The sequence below is a fragment of the Loxodonta africana genome, chromosome 15, assembly GCF_030014295.1.
Source record: "Loxodonta africana isolate mLoxAfr1 chromosome 15, mLoxAfr1.hap2, whole genome shotgun sequence".
Lineage (NCBI taxonomy): Eukaryota > Metazoa > Chordata > Mammalia > Proboscidea > Elephantidae > Loxodonta > Loxodonta africana.
Genome location: NC_087356.1, coordinates 1,075,095 through 1,099,858, shown reverse-complemented (window position 1 = coordinate 1,099,858; position 24,764 = coordinate 1,075,095). Strand labels below are relative to the sequence as shown.

The following is a 24,764-nucleotide window of genomic DNA, read 5'->3' as shown; positions in this document are numbered from 1 at the left end:
AATGCTAATAGGTGGGGTATGATTTAGGATAAAATACAAGCTTGAGTATATTATCCATACATTTATGGAATTACTGCCATATAAAATGACTATGAATGTGTATGCTACTGTGGGGATGGAGTTTGGTTTGAATACATCAAGTCTAAATGGATGCAGCTACTGATGCAGTAGAAATACTGCAAAATATGTGCAGAAAAATGGCTGTTGACTGCTGATTGCTCAGTTATCAGCGTAGACTAAGTCAGCGTGGCACATTCAATGAAAGGAAAAACCATCAGTATTAGACTTTCTTTAACCAAGATCAGGAATGAAAAAATTGAAGAAAAGAGAAAATTTACATGTGGAGAAGATGTTAAAAATACATGTCAGTGAGTCAGCCAATCGACACTGAAGCCCAGCCCCAGTTCTGGAACTTTTGTTTGACTTCTTGAAATGGACTGGTCCCGATGTGTGCCTGAAGCAACCTCAGAGAATTAACGGCAAACCTCTGTTGGCATTGCCATCAGCTCCAGTAGCAAAGGCCACTGTCTTGTGCAGAGACTGGGGCAAGGAAATGAGTCACAATTTACAATTTCAAACTGGTGAGTCAAAATAACCACAGTTGGACACCACTGATGACAAGGCTGTACTGCTACCTGGACAGTATAAATGAAGAGAATGAAATGTGAAGAAAACTGTTGATAGTTGGAAATTCTGAGGAATTTACTTATTCTTGATGGCTGAGCTTTGGCCAAAGCAGGTCAGGTGACTGAAGGTGAGGAAGGGTTTGTTATGATGATGTGAGAGGGGTGACGCTCATGGGGAGACCCAGGTGCACCACAATGTGTTGCTGGTGGATGCTCTTGGGGGCCGAGGCTGGTGGTGCACCGCAGGAGAAGACGGATGCTAATGGCTGGCTGTCCAGAGTCCTGGGCTTCTTCCAGCTCACTGACGAGGGGCAGTGAGGGATGGCGGCAAGACATCTAGAAGAGGAATCAGAAGACCTGGTTTCTGGTCCTTGCTCTGCCACTGACTAGCCCCGGGTGGCCCTGGTTGGACTAGTCACTTGACTTCCCTGAGTCTGGGCTTTTTCATCTGTTACATGGTGTCAGTAATTCCCGTCCTGCTTAGCATCACGTGGAAGATTGCTGTGAGAACCCATGTGACAGAAGACACACGGGCTCTCTGAAAAAGTCTGCAGATGTCTGCGACAGTTGTTTTTTATTATTTGCTAGTAACTAACTCTCCAGTGTAAGCTGAAGCTGGAGCCATGCAATGGTTTATGCTCAAGGCTGGAGAGAGATATTTTAGGAAATAATCAATGCAAGATGCACTGGGTTGGAGCCATGGTGAGAGTCATAAATCTTGACAGTCTGCTGTTCACTCAAATTTACAGTGCTGTAGAGGAACATTGTAAAAACCTATGGGAAGGGAAAACAGAGTGTGTTTGGAGAGAGAAAGGTTAAGCCAACGTGGAAATGGAGCGATGTCCAAGGACAGTTGGTTATCATCCTGGCTGCTGGATGGACGGTTCACACACACACACACACACACACACACACACACACATGCATACACATTCACATATTTACACACACTCTCACGTGCACACACACACTCACAAACACTCACACTCAACACATTCAGACATACACACTCACACTCACTTGCACACACACGTACACACACACTCATATGCTCACAACACATGCACACTCACACTCAGTCTCGCATACTCATTCAACTCACATACACTCATGCACACACACACTCGCACACACACTACAAACACAACCCATTCAGACACACACACACAAATACACTCATGCACACACACATGCACACACAGCCTCACGCTCACACAGAGTCTCACATACACACACACATGCATGCACACACATGCACACACACACTGAAACACACACACACTGACAACACACTCAGACACACTCACACTCACGCTCTTTCACACACATCCAAGCACCAGTTTTCTCTGACTGGGTCTCGGAGGACACCGGTGTATCAGGAAGACCAGCATGAGTTGCGACCACGGATTGTTGTGATTTGCCTACTCAGGGCCCACCACCTTCTGAGGAAATGCCAGCTGCCTCTTAAGTTTTAAAATAAAACAGCAGCAGAGTTTTCGCCCTGTCTTGTTTCTTGCTGGTAGAGAAGAGCTTCCTGGTGTAGCTTTGGGATTGTTGCTGTGAGTACAGCGAGTAACAAGAGGGAATAGAGAGGGGCCCAGATCTTGTGGTTTTTCGGCAACCAAAGCCCTGAGTTGGACTGTGATTAGAAAGCAGAGAAGAATAATAGTGCTTCTCCCGTGTCCAGAGCGTTCCCAAGCCCTTCCAGTCCTCCGTCCTCACAGAAAGATTGTTGCCTGGGTGGGAGCCGTTCCCTGTCGGTTAGAGCGTCGGTGCAGAGAGGCTGCAGGCCAGCGCGTCTGTCAGCAGAGCTGGGCAGAGCCGGGGGTGTCAGGCCTGCAAAGGGAGCGTGGGGCCGCTGTGAGGGACAGACCTGGTTAAGGCAGAGCCAGGCCTGTGTTGTCGGTTCTCTACTGTATAAGAAAGAGTATTCAGACACCACGTGTGTGTGGAGTTCCTGGGTGGTGCAAGTGGTTTTAGCTTGTGCCGTCGTTAACCGAAAGGTTGGAGGTTCAAGTTCACCCAGAGGCTCCTCGGAAGAAAGGTGTGATGGTCTGCTTCTGAAAACTCAGCCGTTGAAAACCCTACGGAGCGTGGTTCTACCCTGACGCCTGAGGTGTCACTGTAAGTCAGAGCTGACTTGACGGGAACTGGTCGGTACATGCGGTCAAAGACCAGAAGCCACGTTAAAAAAGATGAAACGGTTAACTTCGGCAAAGTGATGGGATCATTTCTTAATTTAAAAATTGCTTTATTGTGTTGAATTTTTATTATAAAAGTCATATATGCTCGTAAAAATTTGAATTTAAAAGGTCAGAAAACCCTAAGGAAAACTTGACATTGGTTCTGTCATGTTTTCAGCAGAGATAAGGAAGAATTTGATTAGTTGGGGCCTTGCCGTAGGAGAAGTCATTTCCACAGCAGATGTGGCCACCAGCATAAAGGTGAGAGGCGCTGGGACCCCCACGGTCCATGAGCCGATGCTTGTGTTTGGATGGCAAGGGATAAAAACGCAACCGTGGGAGAGATCCTTGTGCTTACTGGAGTCGATGTGTGTAAAATGGTGCACCCCACAGCCACCCTGCCTGACTTCCACCTTAACTGTTGTGTTCAGGGCTGTGGCTCTTTTCCTCTTGCTTTTGTTTGTATCTAGGTTTTTTTGCATTTGTGCCACTCAGTTATTTTAGTTTGTCTTAATTTTATACAAGGGTATCGTGATCATGTGGAATTTACTTTTTATGCATACATATTATTGCTCAGATCGATCCTGTCTTTGTGTATCACTGTGCTCATTCTGTTTTTAACTAAAAAAAGACTTTTAATTTTGAAATTATAATACTTAGGAAGTTGTAAAAATAGCACACAGAGTTCTGTGACCTCTTCACCCATCTTCCCTCAGTGGTGATGTCTTCTGTAACTGTAAACCAAAAACCAAACCCACTGCCGTTGAGTTGCTTCCAGCTCATAGCGACCCTATAGGACAGAGTGGAACTGCCCCATAGGGTTTCCTAGGCCGTGCTCTTTAGGGAAGCAGACTGCCACATCTTTCTCCCGTGGAGCGGCTGGTGGGTTTGAACCGCCGACCCTTCCGTTAGCAGCCGAATGCTTTAACAACTGTGCCACCAGGAAGTTGACATTGGGCTGTTAACTGGACTGCAGACCTTATTTAGATTTTGCGAGTTTTACATGCAGTCAGTAGTGTACGTGTGTAGTTCCGTGCAGCCTGACTCCATATACAGGTCTGTGTGACCACCACTACTCGACGACATGAAGAAACTCCCTCAAGCTGACCCTTTGTGGTTTTGTCCACCACTGCTCCGTCCTCTGGCAACCACTAATCTTCTCCCCATCTCTGTTGTTTTGTCATTTTGACAACGATACAGATTCATTTTTGGCTGCTGTATAATAGTCCTTTGTGTAGACACACCACAGCATTTATTCATGCACTTTCTCGTGTTGTTTCCAGGAAGTGTAGACAGTGCTGCTGTGAATATTCTCGTCTGTGTCTGATGTTGAACATGTGTAAAATTTTCCTTTACGTATTTAATCAAAAATGGAGCGGCTAGTCATAGGGCAAATGAATGCTTGTGTGAAGTGGGTAATGTCAATCTGTTTTCTGAAGTCGTGTCGATTCAAATTCCCACCAAAGCACAGAAGAGAATCTCGTGGATTCACCTTGTTTCCCACGTTGCCAGTTGTGGGACTTCCCCGTTTCTGCTGATCAAATGGGTATGAAATGGCATCTCATTGTGGTCCTGCTTTGCGTGTCCCAGATCAGCAAGGATGGTGAATGGAATGGCTTCCTTGGCTTGAGTGGATGGGCCTGACGTGCCTCTTCAAGGTGCCCCCAGGTCTCCCAGCAGGGGGCCACCCGTATGGCCTTGCTCAAACCCTCCTGCTGTTCCCTGGTCACTACTGGTTTGCAAAATAAGTCTCTGCCTCCAATATTGTGTCCTAATGTCCCCGAAGGGGAGAAATGATAGCTAGAACATGAAGAATAAGTGGTGGGACAGGAAGCCAGGTCAATCAATGGTGAGCCCAAGATCCAGTTATTTCGATTTGTGGTGTAAACTTTTTCTGTGGGTAAAATTTAAAGCAAAGAAGTCTCTGAGTGCTATCCTGTGGTGAGGGTGCCCACAATCAGGTCCTCTGGGAGACACTGGCCTCCCTGTATTTTTAGCGGGGCAGAGTCTTTTTCCTCCTGGAGAGAGAGAATAGTGCAGCTGAGATCTGACAAATATATCCCCTCTCAGAAGTATTGGAAGGCCCCTGATCTAGACTCATGATCTCCAGTCACTTTGTGCTAGGGCTGTATAGCCCCCACCCCCTTCTCTTTGACAAATGTCTGGTGGATTGTGACTTCAGGGAGATCTTCACTGGGTGTGCCAGCTCTCTGTGCAGGGAGCCCTCACCTCTGTCTCCTGGGTCCTGCTCAAGATGTGGTGGGTGGAGTTGCTCAGTGAATGTTTGAAGGAGGAAGGGGGAGCCTGTGGTTTAAAACATAAACATTTCAGCCAATTGCAATGCATAGACCTTATTTAGATCCACTGTTTAAAAAACAAACTGTAAAGAAAAATTACATGTCAGTTGGGGAAATTTCAACATTGGACATTTGGTGATATTAAGGAATTATTGTATTTTTAGGTAGGATAATGGTTATGTTTAAAAAAAGAATCTTTATCTTTTATAGAGGGAGCCCTGGTAGTGTAGTGGTTAAGGGCTTGCCTGCTAACCAAAAGGTCAGCAGCTCGAATCCACCAGCTGCCCCTTGGAAACCCCATGGGGCAGTTCTACTCTGTCCTGTAGGGTTGCTGTGAGTCGGAACTGACTCCACGGTACCTAACAACTATAACATCTTTTATAGAAGCATAGTAAAATGTTTAGGGGTGAAGTGATGTGATGACTGGAATCAACTTCAAGATAACCAGGAGCTACAGGAAGGGTGGAGCCCCTGGGTGGTGCGTATGGTTAACGAGCCCAGCTGCTAACTGAATGGTTGGAGTTTAGCGTTCACCCACAGGCTTCTTGGAAGAAAGACCTGATGACTTACTTCTGAAAAACCAGCCATTGAAACCCCATGGAGCACAGCCCTGCTCTGACACACACAGGGTCGCCGTGAGTCAGAACCGAGCCAATAACTGGTCACTGGTTGTAGGAGAGGTAGGCGGATGGGGTTACAGACGAAGCAAAATGGACCCGAGTTGGTCATTGTCGAGTTCATTATACGCTTCTATTTTGTTTGAAAATTTCCATAAGTTAAAAAAAGAAGAAAAAGGTTTTACCTCTGAGTACCCTAGAAGAAAATTTGAGAAGATTTAAAGGAACAGGTTTTTAAAAATGCTTCTCTGATCACATCAGTCCCCTGCTTAAAACCCCCCTATAGTTTCCCGTTACACTTTAGAAGAGCCCCCCAATCCTTGATGTGGCTTCTGGGTCCCTCCATGGTCTGGCTCTGGTCACCTCTCCAGACGTATGCTGTCCCCCAGCCCCCTCCTCCCCAGGACTCCTCCCCACTGGCCTTGGGTTCTTCTTACCCCCTTGGATCACTCTTTCCCCCCACCCTGGCTTGACCATTTCCCCCCTTCACCTGCTTGACTCTGATACCACTCAGTCTTCAGGTTTCAGCTCAAGCATCCTTCCCTCTGGGGAGCCTTCCAGAAACCTGCAATGTAGACCCCACTGACTCACAGTCGACTGTCTCTGTACCTTACAATTTCCCCCATGGCCCACACTCCATCTTGAATTCATGTATTTATTTGTGCGGCTGATCACGTCACGGCTCTTACTCCACTAGAGGGAAAATGCCTTGAAGACTGTCCCTCTGTAGTCTTGGTACATAGTAGGTGAGCAATGCATGATTATTGCTGAATGAAAAAAGTCTAAAGAACAGGAAAAATACAGACTCAAAATATGTTGTTATTACTGCCCCTCTTTGCTTCCCACCACAGCAGTCACTGCTGGGAGCTTTTTCTCCTAAGCTTGGAAATTCTAAACAGTGGAAAGCATAGATTGTGTCCCCAAGTCCACCCAGGAGGCCGTGGTGTCTCTTGTGTTGGCAGTTCAGGGGGTGTCAGGAGAGAGACCAGTGTGTTGGGAGAGATTCCTGTGATCGCTGGGCTGGTCAGGGTCTCCCCAGATCTCCTCCTCTGCTCCCTGCCAGGTCTCCTATACCCTCGACCCAGCTGGCTGTCATCTTGCGAGAGGCATCAGTATCAAGTCTGTCCAAGACCTCTGCACCCTGGGCTCGTTTTCTCTCTTCCTTCAGGTCCATGTTTCCCTAGAGGCCCTGGGCATCCCTGAGTGCTTTGGACAAATAGGGTTGTCCTCAGACGGCCACGTGCAGGCCGGGCCGGGTCTGGCTCTGAGAGCGACTCATGGCGAGGGGGCGGGGAAGCCGGAGGGGTGCCAGGGAAGGAGACTTCCTGTGCTGAGGGCTTTGAATCCACACTGTAGCTTGGGAACCAGCCCAAGGTCTTCTCCCACAAATGGTGATGCAACCCAGAAGGCGGAAAGGAACGTGACATGCTTCCTCCTCTTCCCCAAGACTTCTTTGTTTCTTCATTTGAGTCATCTTACTCTCCTTTCTGGGGTTACTGTCCAGTGCCTCAGTGTATCCCATTTGCCCTCGGAATGAAGCGTCTGGATGCAGCTGACAGCCATTCAGGAGGCCTGCTGCCTGGCTGCTCTGTACAAACGCTGTCTCGGCCGCGGTGCAGGTGGGCTCTTGCCGCATGGCGGACACTGGTCAGTCACGGCAGAGTAACAGTCTGAATGACGTGGGTTCACACTCCATGTCTGGACAGACAAGTTACTTCATCGTCTGCACCTCAGTTTTCTCTTCTGTAAAGATGGCGCTGCTTACGCCCTTTCCATAGGCTGTGCACAGATTTAAATCTACAACGCCCATGAGGAGCTGCGTGCCGGGCCTGGCCTGTAGCAGGAGCTCAGTAAGCCATGGGGATGTAACTCCCCTGAGAGGGGCCCTTCCCTAGGCTTCCAGGTAGCAGCACCCTTAGTGGACCGAGGTGAGACCAACCTGCGTTCCCAGCTTTAGAGGACCAGGCATCTCTGCCCCTGGGGGAGGTCTCCTCCCGGTCAGCATTTGGAAGTTAAGAAGAGGCCCATCCTTCGGCCTGTCCTGACAGCTCCTAGCCCCTGATCATCTCTGCTTGTGGCTTCCTGAGGGTGCTGCCAGCCGGTGTGGAGCACGTGTCACACCTCGTGCTCCTCAGGGTGTCACTGTCCCTTTTCTCCTCCAGATGAGTGAGAGGAGAAAGGGGCTATTCCAAACACAGCACATGGTGAGCGCATGTTTAAAGTCAGGTTGTCATTAAGTGCTCCTTTTTGGTTGCTATTGCTTTGCCACTGCTTTACCCAGTCTCTCTCAGAACAAACTGGTCCCTCTGTGTCCTGTCCCCTGAGGTTTTCTAGGACCCAGGGCACTGGGCAGTGATGACCGTGGTAAACAAAGTGCTCTCTCAGGAGAAAACTTCGTGCTGCTCCCTCGTCTCCTGCCAGTCTTAGCATCTGTGTCTTGATTACTCTTAGCTAATGAGGGGCCATCTCCTCTTTCCTGGCTTCTCCTTCAGGGTTCCCCGTTGCAGTGAACAGGCTTCCATCCATCTGGCAATGTAGGCCAAAGGCCCAGCCATTGTCCTGGTTCCTCTTTCCCTCTTCCAAATCCAACCCTTCAGGTCTGGGTTCAAAATCTACTCTGAATCCCCTTACTTCCCACCCTCTTGATGGTTACCAGTGAAGTCTGAACTGCCGCCCGTGCTCACCTGCTCCCCTCAGAACTACTAGCTGGGCTCCATCCTTCTGGCTCAACCATGGTACATTCCCAGCCCGTTCCCTTCCCAGGAGGCGCCCGTTGAAAGCATAGGTCACGTCATGGAGGTTGTCTGCTCTGAACGCTCCAGGCACCTCTACTGTGCTTGGCACATTTTGTTCAGAGGACGTGGGTCCTGTCCTCCCACTGGCTAGCACTTGGGGGAACACTCCACATTTTAATTTACCATGTAGATTGGGGTCACACAGGCGATGCCTCTGTTAACTCAGCAGCTTTCTGAAGCCCAGTATGCAAACCAGCAGGTTTCATTCACCCAGGCCAGTGCTCCTACTAACTTCACTTAGTGAATAAAAACCAAAAAACCAAGCCTGCTGCCGAAGAGTCCATTCCAACTCATAGCGACCCTGTAGTGAATGGAGGCTTTAAAGTGTTTCTTCCTTCCTTCCTACAGAAGAGGAAAGGATTTAAAATCTAGGGAAGGAATGTACTGTAGAGAATGTGTAAGTCACCTGCCAAAGAGATTCAGAGGTGGAAAATTAGTTTTAGATAAATACATATTTTTTAACCTGACTTCTAAGGTGGTTTAGGGGAAAAAAGGATACTAGCAGGATTGGTCCCATTTTCTCGAGTTGGAATCAGTAATGCAGTTTGCATTGCCTGCCGGGTTTCTGTTGAGAAGAGTGCCGAGGAATTGGAGCACGCAGCGTACTTTGTGATTCTCCGAATGAAAAGTATTTCACATGACGGATGTTGTCAGTGGACTCCGTCTGTCAGGATGTTGGCGGTGTTAGCTGGTCAGCCTGTTGGCGCAGACCAGGCTTGTTTCACACAGCTGGTTCCAGGTGATCACACCTGTGTGGGGCAGGGACTAGTTCTCGCGAGAGGCTGGTGACCCTTCTCGGACCACAGTGGGTTCAGCAGTATGGAATGTGTGCCCTCCCACGCACCTGGGTGGCTTGGCCTCCCTGTGGCCGCTAGGGCTCATTCAGTTGCAGTGGCCAAACAAAAACAAAACCAGAAATGCCCAATTCAAACTTGCAAAGAACAAAAAGGCATTTATTTTCTGCTTGTAATTGAAGAGCGCAGGTGGGGAGGCTTCAGGTGTGGGCCTGCAGGACCTGGTCTCTGTCTCTCGGCTCTGCTTTCCCCTGTAACCCATCCCCAAGCTCAGGTGATGGCCCTTCCTTCTCCAGGCCCCACTGCATCAGAAAGAGACCTTCTCCTCCCGTGTGGCTTACTTGTCCCAGCAGCCACTCTGACTGGACCCGCCTGGATCACACCTCCACCCCGAAGCCGTCCCTGTGGCCACAAGGATGACACTACACAGATCAGCCGGTCCTGAGTCATGGCTCCTCCTAAAGCCAGGGTGGGGATCAGTGTCACCCACAAACCACTTGGACTGAGGGACTGAGTCTGGGGGAGAGGAGGTCCAGGAATAACTGGGGTTGTGTGACCTGCAGACACAGCAAATATCTTTGCAGTCAGTCACTCTGATCTGTCCAAATGACCCTGCTCAAGCCACCCTTCCTCTGCCTCGTCCTCCTCCTTCTCTTCAGCTATGCTTTCCTGTTGTTCACAAGATGCCAGGCCAAGTGCTTGGTAGTTGGCTGTTGTTGAATCCTCGTGGCACCAGCCCTTTCTCAGGATGCAGCCTTGGACAAGTCGCTTCCCCTCTCTGAAGCTCGGTGTCCTCATCTGTCAAGCAGTGGTGACAATCTCTTCTTCACGGGGTTGCTAGAGAGTCGGTGAGCTTTTGTGCACAGAGTGCAGTGCCAGGTGTGTGCATGTGACGTAAATGAGTGGGTCCGTCAGTCGCTCCATTTGCCTGACAAGGAAACTGAGGCCACTGTGTCATTGTCCAGGATCTCACAGCCCGCGGGCAGCTGAACTGGGATTTGAGAAACGGTTTGTGCTTGATTACTAACCTAAAGGTTGGCAGTTTGAGCTCATCTAGGGGTGACCAGCTCACATAAAGTTTACAGCCAAGAAAACCCTGTGGAGAAATTCTACTCTGTAATATGTGGGGTCGCCATGAGTCAGAATCCACTTGAAGACGTGGGTCTGGTTTTGTCTCATCCCAAGCAAAACAAGAGCTTCCTGGATTTGCAGCATCACGTTTTCCATGAGCCTTCATGTCTGAAGACTGTTTCTCACGGCAGGACTCACCTGAGATCATTGTGCAAACATTTTGTTGCCCAGCTTATACACACAGGTACTAAGCTAGATCCTGAGAAGATGGGGTGAGCTGGGCAGCCCTGAGGATGGAGCATGGAGAGTCCCAGAGAATGACCCACGAGCCATGTCTGCAGAGAGGCAGCCAAGGGGAAGGACGTGGACGCCTTGCCATGTGTGGGACCTACATGAAGCTCCATGAACCAAATGCATGATTACCGATCGGAGTTTGACCAGTGGTTTTAATTGCCACTAAATTGTTGACTGTGGCTAATAAAAATATGTATTTTCTTTGCTTCCAGTGTGGAATAATTTATTGGCTATTTGGTGGTGTAGTCAGGAATCTCAGAAGCCCAGATCATGTTGCTAAGTGGCTTCAGCCACTCCAGGTATGGCGTGCACCTCCATAGGTGTCTTCTTTGGAGAGCCTTGGAAATCCACAGTAGTTAGATGTGTATGTGTGTGTGTGCGTGTGTGTTTGTATGTGTGTATGTGTTTGTATACGTGTGTGTGCTTGTATATGTGTGTGTGTTGCGGAAGAAGAAATAGAATTAGTCAGCAAGAACATTGTTCAGAACAGGAATTTTGAGGCAATCCTTTTTACATTGCATGGAGTCTGTCATATTGTTACAATCACCTTAGCAATCATTCAGGCTATGTTTTTATAATTGTCTCCAGCTCACCTCTGTGGTTCTCACAAACACTCCTAATGGCCCGCGAGGTCTGCAGTTAAAGCAACCACCCGACTGGCTAATTCCCTTCTAATGCCCAGGAGCAGAAATACGCTGGGATGTTTGCAATGACCGAGAGGGGCCATGGGAGCAACGTGAGAGGGATCCAGACTGAAGCCACCTTTGACCTCTCTGCACAGGTGAGGATTCTGTCCATCGTTCCGCAGTTCAGGGCAGCAGGACACCTGTAGAGGACTGGCTTTCCTTCTCTCTGAGTTCAGCTTCACACCATCTGCGTGTGTGCTCTTTGGCCAGAGGAGCTCAGATGCAGAACAAGTGTCTAAGTGTTTCCGTAGATGTGGGCATGTATTTAGCCTTCATGAGTCTGATACCAGCTAAGACTTTTACAGCAACTAAATGCACCTGCACACCCTGAGCCCTTTACCTGCACTCGTTAATTCAATCCCCTGTGACAACCCTTAGAACAATACTACAGTACTAAAGCTATTTTGTTTTCCTTCCTAGCAGTGGCCGCCCTAGTCTGGAAGGTAACCGGCTTTGTTGTCCCTCTCCATTGCACCATGTGTCGGGGTGTGGGGAGGTACCGTCTGTGCTGGGGCTTCCTTACCAGGAGCCAAGTCCTCCATACTGATATTATGCATGGAGCCTTAATCATGACCTGCAGTAAAATTTACATGAACCCTGAAACAAAACCTTCACAAAACAGTCTTACCTTTACTACCTTTACTGTGTGTACCTCTGGTACTTTTCCTTCCCTTCTTTTCTGGGTGGTGCAGTCAGGAAACTCAGAAGCCAAGATCATGTTACTCAATGGCTTCAGCCACTCCAGGTATGGCGTGGACCTCCACAGGTGTCTTCTCCTATGGAGAACATTAAAAATAAGTCGGTCAGAAAAGGAAAAATATTGTATGACCTCACTTACGTAAGAGGACAAGAAAAGGCAACAGTATAGAGAACAAAGTTTATCAGTGGTTACCAGGGTTGGGAGGGAGGGGGAAAGGGAATTAACGGTGATGGAAAAATCGCGTTGATTAAGGGTAGGGTTGCACAGCCAATTATTATAATTACTGTCAGTAAGCTGCACTTGTAAAAAGTTGAATTGGGAAAAGTTTTTTTTTTTGTATGAAAAATATATTTACAACAACAACAACAAAAAGAATAGCTGCTGAGTCTGCTTATGTACAGCCAAAAACCTCATGGGATTTGACTCCTTAGTTCGGAGGTTTAGGGTCATGGTTTCATGGGGCACCCCAGTTAATTGACCCAATAACATTAGTTTAGTGCTTCTGTTCTACCTCCAAGTTCTTGCGTAGTGCCTGGGGTCTTAAAAGCTTGCAAGCAGCCATTCAAGGCACAACAGTTGGTCTTTATTCACCTGGAGGGATGGAGGAAGAAGTACAGTCAGAAGTAGGAGGAGGATGCGGAACGTGTGGCTAACCGCCTCCATGAACAACTGCCTCCTTTGCCATGAGACCAGAAGACCTGGATGGTGCCCTGCTACCATTACTATCATTTTGATGAAAAATTCTATAGAAGAATCCTGATCAAAAGGGGGAAAAAGCAGACCAGAATTTCAGATTCTCATGTACTCCAGACTTCCTGGAGCCATGAAGTTTGGATGAACCCATGAAACTATTGCCCGGAGATTATAATCTTTAAACCTTAAACCAAAGCCATCCCCTGAAGTCTTCCTAAAACCAAACAATAGTTTATCTTAAGTAGTGAAAAATGTCTGTCTTGAGCATTATGCTCATTTAAGATCTATCTGTATGGGATCAGATTGACAGTAGCAACTGGAAAGATTAGGTGGGAACCCTAGGGAGCAGTGAGTTTATGTTAATGAGGGAAGAACAACTCAGAAAAGGAGGGTGAGAATCGTTGCTCAACTTGAAGAATGTAATCGGTGTCACTAAATGGTGCGTGTAGAAACTATTGAATTGGTGTGTTTAGCTGTGTATATTCTCAACAATTAAAAAAAAAAAAAAGATCCATAGTGGTTAGACCTGCGTGTGCCCGTCTCTTTGTTTTTCTTCCTTTCCTTCTCGTTAATTAAAAAAGAAAAAAAAATGCTTTTCAAGACCCTCTAAACTAATCTCTCTCCCCATAATGGGTCACAACCTGCAGTGTCAAAAACCCTGCTTCATACCCCCCACCATCCCTTTGGCTTCCTCGTCCCCCCCCCCCGCCCTGGAATAAAGAAAGCAATCATTTACTTATTTCACTGTCCCTTATTTCAGTGTACTTGATGTTGGTGGAAGCCTCCCGAAGATCTAAAACCAAAACAAAAAAACCAAACCCGTTGCCACTGACTCGATTCCAACTCGTAGTGACCCTATAAGACAGAGTAGAACTGCCCCATATGGTTTCTAAGGAGCGCCTGGTGGATTTGAACTGCCAGCTTTTTGGTTAGCAGCTGTAGCACTTAACCACTACGCCACCAAGGTTTCCTCCAAAGAACTACAAAGGAATAAATACATTTTGAAGTTCTTTCTAGAAATGGTTTTGTGTAAACATACGTAAACAAGCATGTGTGCAGTGGGTGGGCGTGTGCCTGCACGCGGGTGTGGGTGCACAGTCTTGTCGTTAGGCTTGCTGAGCGTGTCCTTTAGAATCCAGGATTTCCTTAGCAGGTTTTTCTGACCCAACGATGCTTGGGGGCTGTCAGTGTTTAGAGTGAGAGTTTCAGGTGTAGGCTGTGCTGGAGGACACCCCGTTTTTCCTCCTCACTGAGGCTGTTCTCTCGGTCGTCAGTGGTGCCCAGAGTCAGTGAGAATAAACATCAACACTGCTGTTTACTGAGCACTCGCTGGGTCCCAGGTTCTGTTTCCTCACAAAAACAATCGCATAAACATGACATTTCACCACCACCGTTGATCAAGCACTTACCTGCAAGGCGCCAGGCTAACCTCTCTACATAGAACACTTCGTTAAATGTTTTATAGTCTTTATACCAGTAACCAGTTGTATTCAAGTTGACCCTGACTTACGGTGACCCCATGTGTCAGAGTAGAACTGTGCTCCGTAGGGTTTTCAACCGCTGACTTTTTGGAGGTAGATTGCCAGGTCTTTCTCCTGAGGCACTTCCAGGTGGACTTGGGCTGCCAACCTTTCGGTTAGCAACCAAGCACATTAACATTTATACCACCCAGGGACTGGCCAGGTATAATTTTCCTTATTTTACAGGTGGGGAAACCAAGGCTCACAAAGTTTCAGAAACTTGCTATGGTTATGGCGATAGTTAGAGTCTTAGGTTCAAGTAGGACTGCTCTTACCAGCCAGTGACGGGACACTTACCTAACGTCTTTTGGGTTTTGGCTGACCAACTTTTCCTTCCCCAGACCGTGGTACTGGGGTCACCTTGCTGTCATTAGGAAAAAAAGAAAACAAAACACAATTCTTATCTGTTTCTTCGGACTATCATCTTCTTCCCCACAAAAATCGCTTCCCTGTGTTGGTCCCATTTTCCCCAAATAGCATCGGCGATTTAGCTACCTGGTGTTCCTCAGCAGCTGCCCCTTTCTGCTAGGGGAGCTGCGAAGCTGAAGTCATAATGAGGAGACGCTGGCGAACGCTCTTGTCTCCCGTGGGGGTGGGAGAGAGAACAAGCCCATCAGAAACCCAAGCCACTGAGAACCGACGTTGCAGGGAATGGATTTCTCCCTTCATTGGTTTCCCATTTTCCCCTTCATTTTCCCTTTAAAAGGTTAGAGCATATCAAATGAGCCTTCTCTCCCTCAAGGGCTGTTTAATTGCTTACATTTTTTATTAATTTTTATTTTGGGGGAGGGTGGGTAGGGGAGGGGTGTGAATAGTTAAGAGGTAAGACAGTTTTACTTTTATGCTTTATACCAATCAATCAGTGAAAATAAGCAGGGTTAGAAAATAAAGGAGCCCTCTGGCCAAAGCCACCTTTGTAGTGCTTACAGCACTGACCGCTTTGTTGACCTTCAGCGAATGGTTTCACTAGTAACCGACACATGTGGTGTGCGTTATTTAGATCCAGCTTTAACTCTGACGTGTTGGCTGAGGCAAACTTTCCAGATCAAACGTTTTGCCAGAAGTGACAAACCTCCTTTCACAGGGTGTATCAGATATTTATGGGGACAGGGCCTCCTGTGCTCCTTCCCGTCCCACCAGATCTGCTCTGCCAGCCGGTGTTTCCTCTCTTGCTTTCCTTCCTTCCCCCGAGTTGAGTTGTAAGCACCCCCCATCCACATGGGTTGTGTTCTTGTTTTGTTTTATTTTTTATTTTACTGTACTGTACTCAGCTCCAAGCAGCTTCTCTCTTTGAGAAGTTTTGGCTGACTCTATAAGACAAGGGCGGCCTCCAGAGACTTGTGCGTGTCCATGTACGTTTCTGAAAAGGCCTCGCACATGTTACAAGTTTTCCTGTGCAAACACTTGCCAGAGAATGTTTTCTTGGGCTTCAAGATTGTGTTTTTTGGCCAGAGGAGAAGTGTAGCCTCTCTACTTTAAAATCTGAAATCTGAGGTAATCTTCGTGTGATCAACAGCTTGTTGTGTTACTTCAGCCAGACCTTCAGTATTGTCAGCTCCAATGAAATTTGCCATTCCTCTGCTCTTTTGCCATTTCCCTGGGCTCCCCCACCTGTCCCAGGTTCCCTGTGTCCAGAGCTGGCAGTCAAGGGCAGTGCCTCCTGGGCGAGAGGTTTAGGGGTGACCCAAGTGGTGGGCAGAACTGGGAAGACCCAAGTGATGAGCAGGATTGGGAAGACCTGAGTGGTGGGTAGGACTGGGAAGACCCAAGTGATGAGCAGGATTGGGAAGACCCGAGTGGTGGGTGGGACTGGGAAGACCAAGTGGTGGGCAAGACCGGGAAGACCAAGTGGTGGGTGGGGACTGGGAAGACCCAAGTGATGGGTGGGACTGGGAAGACCCAAGTGGTGGGCAAGACCGGGAAGACCAAGTGGTGGGCGGGACTGGGAAGACCCAAGTGATGAGCAGGATTTGGAAGACCCAAGTGATGGGCAGGACTGGAAAGACCAAGTGGTGGGCAGGACTGGGAAGACCAAGTGGTGGGTGGGACTGGGAAGAATCAAGTGGTGTGTAAGACTGGGAAGACCCCAGTGGTGGGCAGGACCAGGAAGACCCAAGTGGTGGGCAGGATGGGGGAGAACCAAGAAGTGGAGCGGGCATCTCCCACTGTGGTCCTTTTACTGGCGTGTTCCTTGTGCCTTGTTCAGAGAGGATGGAAATGAAGCTCGAGCTTTGAGCAGAGACTGACAACAAAAACTTGCATTTTCCTCCTGCTTCTTCCTCACTAGCATTAGTTTGTAGACTGTTTGGAACTGGAATCCTTGGTCATTTTATGGAGACAAACAGTGGCACCTTCTGGGATTCTTTTTCTTACTAGATAATCATTTACAAGTGCTTTTGTTTAAGGGCTTATGGGTATGAACCCTTTTTGAACCTCTTATTCTATTCAGTGGTCAGAAGAATGGAGAAGCAGATTCTGAAGCAGTCATCCAAGGGCTTAAATAATTTTTTTTTTTTTTTTAATAAAAATCCAGGTTGTATGGGCTGATATTCCATGCAGTGGTGACATGGGATCATGGTGACCTGTTAGCCTTGATGCATGCAGTCATAACATTCCAGGCTCTGGTTAGTTTATTGATGTTTAAACAACAAACCCGCATCATGGAGGCAGGATGTTCAAGGTGTCAACAGTGGAACCAAGTGGCTTGTCCAGAAGGAGAGAAGGCCAGCAATAAAATGAAAAACATAGATGTGGGCTCTGGAACAACCCAGCTAAGGGCCCCAGATCATTGACTCTTCATTATTTCCTGTGAACTTTGCAGGTGAGCTGCTTGGGAGTGAGGAGTGTGTGGAGAGCTTAAAGTCTACCACCAGGGATCTGAGGAGTCTTGATGTTGGGTTGCCTGTCCCTGGGTGGTACAAACAGTTAACATGCTTGGTTGCTAACTGAAAGGTTGGAAGTTTGAGTTCACTCAGAGGCTCCTCAGAAGAAAGGTCTGGAAACCTACTTCTGAAAGATCAGGCATGAAAGAGTCTGTGGAGCACGGTTCTGCTCTGACGCACATGGGGTTGTCATGAGTTGGAGGCGACTTGAGCACGGTTCTGCTCTGATGCACATGGGGTCTTCATGAGTTGGAGTCGAGCACGGTTCTGCTCTGACACACGTGGGGTCGTCGTGAGTTGGAGGCGACGAGCACGGTTCTGCACTGACGCACGTGGGGTCGTCCTGAGTTGGAGGTGACTTGAGCACGGCTCTGCTCTGACGCACACGGGGTCGTCATGAGTTGGAGTCGAGCACGGTTCTGCTCTGACGCACGTGGGGTCGTCATGAGTTGGAGGCGACTTGAGCACTGTTCTGCTCTGACGCACGTGGGGTCGTCATGAGTTGGAGGTGACTTGAGCACGGTTCTGCACTGACGCACGTGGGGTCGTCATGAGTTGGAGGCGACTTGAGCACGGTTCTGCTCTGACGCACGTGGGGTCGTCATGAGTTGGAGGCGACTTGAGCACGGCTCTGCTCTGACGCACACGGGGTCGTCATGAGTTGGAGGCGACTTGAGCACGGTTCTGCTCTGACGCACGTGGGGTCGTCATGAGTTGGAGGCGACTTGAGCACGGTTCTGCTCTGATGCACGTGGGGTCGTCATGAGTTGGAGGCGACTTGAGCACGGTTCTGCTGTGACGCACGTGGGGTCGTCATGAGTTGGAGTCGAGCACGGTTCTGCTCTGACGCACGTGGGGTCGTCATGAGTTGGAGGCGACTTGAGCACGGTTCTGCTGTGACACACATGGGGTCGTCATGAGTTCGAGTCGAGCACGGTTCTGCTCTGACGCACATGGGGTCGTCATGAGTTGGAGACGACTTGATGACTTTTTTTTTTGAGTGGTGTTGGATCACCTAAATGTAAACATCTCAGTTTGAAGTAGCCTAGAGAGAAAGAGGTTAATAATGAGGAAAGACTTCATACATTAAAGCCAGGAGGCTCAGCCAGATAGCACATGTGTCAGCTCAACATTACAAAGAAGAGATGCTGAAAAGGAGGGAACACCTTTTATTGAGTGAAAATTGGCAGCTTATCTTCCCGATTGGGTTATTCATTTAAAAGGCACTTCAATTTTTGAAGCTGAGACGGAGGTGAAATTCATGAATGGAGGTGCTTGCAGAGCAGCAGTGACCACGGGAGGCCGAGCCCGATGACTTTTCAGTTGTCTTCTTTGCTGGGAGTTTGTAGAATCACCTGAACACGTAGACTTGTACCACGTGGACCTGTTTTCACAGTACTCTGGGCATTAGTCAAAGAGCTGAAATGAGCCGTGAGAAAGAATACAGTCTGTCGCACTGCTGTTCTGTGCAGGAGTTTGTAATTGACATGCCGTGTGAAAACGCCCAGAAGACGAGCGTCGGCAATGCCGTGCTTGGGCACCACGCCTCGGTCATTGCGCAGCTCATTATAAATGGATGAGCTCAAGGTTTGTCACCCACACAGAAAGCTGGGAGCATTCTCGTTACTGTAACTATTTGCCAATGAGTACTTCACACTGAAACCTCATTTCATAGGGCTATTTTTGTATTTAAAAAAATTCAGTAGATACTTTATCTCCTAAATAAATGTGATGATACATTTTACTGGAACATTGTAACAGTATACATTGTAACATTATAACATCATGTGCAGTGCACAGAGAAATGAATGGGTTTAGAGATCAAATTAATTTTTTTTTTTTTTTAGCAGTTCCAAGAAAATAATAAAACCTTATTCTTTTCTTCAGAAATTCGGAGAGTTTAATAACTCTCCGTCTCTTTGCCTTTCTTAGGGCCCCACTGTTTCATTGTGCCTGTCTGGGATGAGAATGGAAGCTTGTCCCCAGGAGTGACAGCGATTGACATGATGCACAAAGAAGGTGGGTCCCCAGGTTACCCCTCTTCTACCCTCATTGGCATCTCCTGCCCGCTCCCCACCCCACCAACCAAAGGGGAGTCTAACCCAACTCACAGACACTGTGAAGGCACAGAAAACGGAGAGGACTTCATGATTTTGACGCTAATTCCGAGTCCTTTATGCAGAACTGTTAGAGGACGTTGCAGGCTGCCATTATGAATTCGCACTGGTCTCATTTTCTCTCAGCTTCTCTGATTTTGCCCTGACGTTGCTCCGTCTCCTCTCTCCTTAGACTTGTGAGCTCTCAGAGAGCTGGGGGAGTCTCTCTTCTGTGCCCCTAAGCTGCCAGCCTGGCTTGTGCCGGTGAGCTCTTGATGAATCCTGAAGGTTGACCCTGTGAGACCAGCCGTGTCTGTGGGCTCCACTGGTCATCCCCACCAAGGCCCACTCAAGTCAGAGAAAGGGGCGGGCTAAAAGAACCCACTGCTGTGGGGTCGACTCTGACTGCTGGGAACCCTCTGTGTCACAGGGCAGAACTGAGCTCCACAGGGCTTTCTTGGCTGTGATCTTAATGGAAGCAGACCAGGCCTTCCTTCTGTGGCACCGCTGGGTGGGTTTGAACCATCGACCTTGTGGCTGCATCACTCGGGGATCTGGAAAGGGTGGAGGGAGAAGGAACAAAGAGAGAAGAAAGAGCGGGGGAGAGAAGAGGGAAGAGAGAGCCTTGGTGGAGGAGCATAGTCTCATCCAGGCCCCTTAGTGTTTTCATCCACTGGAGCAGCTGCAGGAAGGGCTGCAGGTAGGTTTGCGAGTGTTTTTTATTTATCTCAAGGGTGACTTCTGCCCCTGCGGCCCCAGCCCCCTGAAAGTACCTCACGTGTCAAGCGTTGTTGAGAGCCGAGGGGTAGGCCCAGCTCTTGTGAAGTGGTGCCAGGCATTTCAAACACTGGTAACTTCAGGAAGTCTGCTTTGGTTTCCTCATAAGCTCCTAAATGCAAACTTGTCCTTGTCAAGGGGTGATGTTCTAAATAAAGAAATTTTCTAAATAAATATTTTTTTCCAGATTAAATCTCCCTAAGTGGTGATGAACGAAAAGTAGACCTCAGACTTCAACAGGTGTTGTTGGGAGATGGGTCTTACAGATTTTAGGAGCTGTCTGGGGAATCGGGTGACCCCCCCCACCCACTGCTGTCCTTGTGGTCGTTTGCCCTTGTCCCTTAGGCCCCGGCTTTCGCAGATACGCCATGTGCCAGGCAGGCAGCGCTGAGAGGGAGGGAGAGTGGCCTGGCTTTCCTGCCTTCTCTGGGTTCAGCCTCAGCTTCTTTAATTTGCCTAATACTTTTTCTCTTTCCCAGTCAGAGTAACTTCTGAGGCAGATAGGTGTGCCTCAACCACCCCCAGGCCATCACCTGAGCCCCGAGTGCCTGAGTTGTGTAGAAGGAAGAGCACATTGTCCTCAGGGAGGAGGGGGCTGACGGGCCAAAGACACAGGCACAGTTCTTCCAGGAAGCAAACGCCCTCTCCCGTCGCCCCAGATAAAAGGCATCAAGGACTCTGGAAGTAAAATAAAGGATTTCGTGTTTTAGTGGAGACAAGCCTGGAAGTAGCAGGGACGGTATATCTGCCAATGGCACAGATTTCCTCCCTGCAGCTTCATTTCGTTTCTGTTCCCTCTAGGTCTGCATGGTGTGGATAATGGGATCTCAACGTTTGACAAGGTCCAGGTGCAAAGGGAGAACCTGCTGGATAGGTGAGTAGTTTTCCCCTGAACTCTGGTTCACTGTGCATGTGATCTCGTTGCTCTCCCAAGGTGGCCTGGTTCTTGGTGTCATGGGCTCCATTTCCAGGCTGTTGTCCCCTAACCACCCCATAAGGTTATTGACAACTAATTGGAAAGTATAGATAAGAAATAGAAAAAGTAAAAATAAAAAATCTAAAATGATCCAAAATGCTATTACCCAAACTTAATGGCTGTTACACCTGCCTCTGCGTCTCTCCAGGTCTTCCCCAAGCCGATACGCCTAAGGAGAGAGAGAGGTGTTTGATAGTTACCAAAGGAGATCCATTTATAGGTTTTATTTTTTATAACAGATTGTTTCCATTTAGCATCATATATCCAATATTTTTATGCAACGATAAATACACGCATACATCGTCATTGTTGATAGCACCATGATAGACTGTTAAATAAACCTTCTGTGATTTATGCATGCAATTCCTTATTTTTGGGCATTTCGGTGGTTTTCTCTCCTTTTTTTGCTATTATGAACTGATTGCCAGCCAGCGCAGCTGCAGCCCGTCGTCAGTGGAGGCTTCCGTGGTGCTGTGATACTGAAGGGGTTTCAGTGGAGCTTCCAGACTAAGACAGACTAGGAAGAAAGGCCTGGCAATCTACATCCAAAAATCAGCCAGTGAACTCTGTGGGTCACAACAGAGCATTGTCTGATCTACAGCCACTCGTGGATGGTGCAGGACCAGGCAGTGTTTCATTCTGTTGTACATCGAGTCGCCATCGGTCAGGGTGACTCAGCGGCAGCTCCCAACAACAACAACAACATAAACCGATGAGTTTTTTTGCCTCCTTTGTGAGTGGCAGGGATGTGGCACCACCTCTCAGCGTCCGAGGCTCTGGTGACCACTGTTACTTGGATGGATACTGTCAGTGCCCAGTGGCCTTTCCTGGCGTCAGAGCAGTGAGGTCAAGGTGGGCTCAACCATGAGGTGAAGGTTGGTTCCTCAAGGTGAAGCTCTGGGGGTCCTAGGCACTCTTTGAAGAAGCTAAGAAATACCGATTATCTTTTATTTCTCAGCAGCATTTGTTTCATGTACGCAGTGAAACCCTGGACCACAGCCATGTTTAGGTCTATGGAAAGCCAGCAGTCAGGCTGCATGTTGTCACCTGTGCTCATGTTTCCTGTGGGCTTTCCTTTAACACCTTACACCTTTGTGTCGTCCGCAAGTTCTTGACAGTGGATAAATGTGGTAGTAGATACCAAAAGTTTAAGAAAAATGTATGAGAAATGAACTTAAAATGGATCAGATTTTCTTAGTTAACTCCCCCCACCCCCGCCCCTGTGAGCGGGTAGGAAACAAACAGGACCATCAACAGCATCCTCACAGTTATCCTGCTGGGTGGTGAAGCCTCCTGGGCCCCTCGGAGACCACCAGTGCCTACGACAGCAGGGACTGAGGGCCACCAGCCTTCCCCTGGGTGCCTGCATGTCTCCTGGTCACTGTCGGCATCACTGTAAGAGATGGGGGGGGCACAGCTGTGGAGCTCTGTCCACACCTCACCCTCTGTAATGAGATCCGAGTGGCCAGAAGCTGTCACTAGTGGCCTAGCATTCACCCATGCATCAGGGTTAGAAAGCCAGACTCAACCAGAGAGCAAAATGACAGTGTGCCACATTGTCTGTACAGTGTAGGAAGAGACGTAGAGTCTTCCTTGATAAGCCAGATTGGGCACCAAAGCCTTTCGCTTGCCATCGAAGCTGTCCCCACAAACACCACGGAGCAGCAGCAGCAGCAGCACAGGGGTTTAGCTTGAGGTTTGAGGGAGGAGCCCCAGTGCCAGGTGTTGGTTCATCACCTGGTCAGAAATAGGCTGGTAAATGGATGTATGGGTTCAACGTAATCCTTGTCAAAATCCCAGATGGCTTTTTTTTTTTTTTTTAAATTTTTATTAAGCTTCAAGTGAACATTTACCATTCCAATCAGTCTGTCACATGTAGGTTTACATACATCTTACTCCCTTCTCCCACTTGCTCTCCCCCTATTGAGTCAGCCCTTACAGTCTCTCGTTTCGTGCCAATTTTACCTTCTTCCCTCTCTCTCTATCTTCTCATCCCCCCTCCAGTCAAGAGTTGCCAACACACTCTCCTGTGTCCACCTGATTTAATTAGCTCACTCTTCACCCAGATGGCTTTTTGCAGAAATTGACAGACTGACCCTAAAATCCATACGGAAATGTAAGAGACTCAGAATAGCCAAAACGATCTTGAAAAAGAACACAGTTGAAGAACTTAAACTTCTGCTTTAAAAACTTATGACAAAGCTACAGTAATCAATGCTGTGTGGTACTGGCATAAGGATAGACATATAGATCAGTGGAATAGAATGAAGAGTCTAGAAATAAACTCAATATTTATGGTCAATTGATTTTTTGATAAGGATACCAGAACCATTCAATGCGGGAAAGAATAGTCTTTTCAACAAATGGTGCTGGGAAAGCTGGATCTCCACATGCAGAAGAATAAAACTGGACCCTTACCTCACACCATACACAAGAATTAACTCCAAGTGGATCAAAGACCTAATGTAAAAACTAAAACTCTTAGAAAAAGACATAATTGTAAATCTTTGTGACCTTGGATTAGGCACTGATTTCTAAGATATGACATCAAAAGCAGCAACAAAGGAAAAAAATAAGGAAGTTGGACTTTATCAAAATGAAAAACTTCTGTGCATCAAAGGACACTATTATGTGAGTGAAAAGACAACTCACAGAATGGAGGAGAATGTTTGGAAATCATATATCTGATAAGGACCTAGTATCCAGAATGTAAAAAAACAAAACCAAAACTCTTAAGACTCACTGATAAAAGGACAAACAACCTTATTTAAAAATGGGCAAAGGATTTGAATGGACTTTTCCCCAAAGAAGATACACAAATGGCCAATAAGCATGTGAAAAAATGCTCGACATCGTTACTCACTGGTGTTGAGTGCTGTCAAGTCAGTTTTTGACTCATAGCCACCCCGTGTGACAGAGTAGAACTGCCCCTTCGGGCTTTCTGGGCTGCCATCTTTACAGGAGCAGATCGCCAGGTCTTTCTCCCGTGGAGCCTCTTGGTGGGTTCCAATTGCTAACCTTTTGGTTAGCAGCTGAGTCCTTAACCATTGCTCCACCGGGGCTTCCTTCATCAGTCATTACCCAAAACCCATTGCTGTCAGGTTGATTTTGACTCAAAGCAACCCTATAGGACAGAGTAGAACTGCCCCATAGGGTTTCCAAGGAGTGGCTGGTGGATTCGAACCACCAACTTTTTGGTTGCAGCCAAGCTCTTAATTACTGGGCCACTAGGGCTCCCCGTTATTCATTAGGGAAACGCAAATTAAAATCACAATGATATACCATTTCACCCCCAGTGGGATGGCTATAATCAAAAAGACAGAAAATAACAAGTGTTGGTGGAGAAATTGGAGCCCTCACGCACTGCTAGTGGGAATGTAAGATGGTGTAGCTGCTTCAGAAAACCGTGCAGCAGTTTTTCAGAGAGCTACCTTACGGCCCAGCAAGTTCACTCCTAGGTGTGTATGGAAGCATTTTCTACAAGAGAATTGAAAAACACGAAAATTTGTACACAAATGCTCATAGCAGCATTATTCATAATAGTTCAGAAGTGGAAAGAACCTGTTTGTCCATTAACTGATGAATGGCTAAGGAAAACGTGGTTTAGCCATACAATGGAATAAGATTCAGCCATAAAAAGGGGCCAAGTACTGATACAAGCCACAACATGGACGAACCTTGAAAACATCATGCTAAGTGAGAGGAGGCAGTCCCAAAAGGCCATGTGTTGTATGATTCCGTTTATATGAAATGTCAG

The 24,764-nt window shown here is 47.8% G+C and overlaps 1 protein-coding gene across 1 annotated transcript in view; it reads left to right on the top strand.

The window, feature by feature from the left end:
- Positions 1–24,764, top strand: part of ACOXL (acyl-CoA oxidase like) — a 61,691-nt gene that overhangs the window by 36,273 nt on the left and 654 nt on the right. The window contains 6 exon segments of the mRNA XM_064269036.1: positions 2,991–3,070; positions 10,890–10,976; positions 11,360–11,458; positions 18,631–18,745; positions 19,091–19,177; positions 20,833–20,905. Of these exon segments, the coding sequence (XP_064125106.1) occupies positions 2,991–3,070; positions 10,890–10,976; positions 11,360–11,458; positions 18,631–18,745; positions 19,091–19,177; positions 20,833–20,905 (541 nt within the window).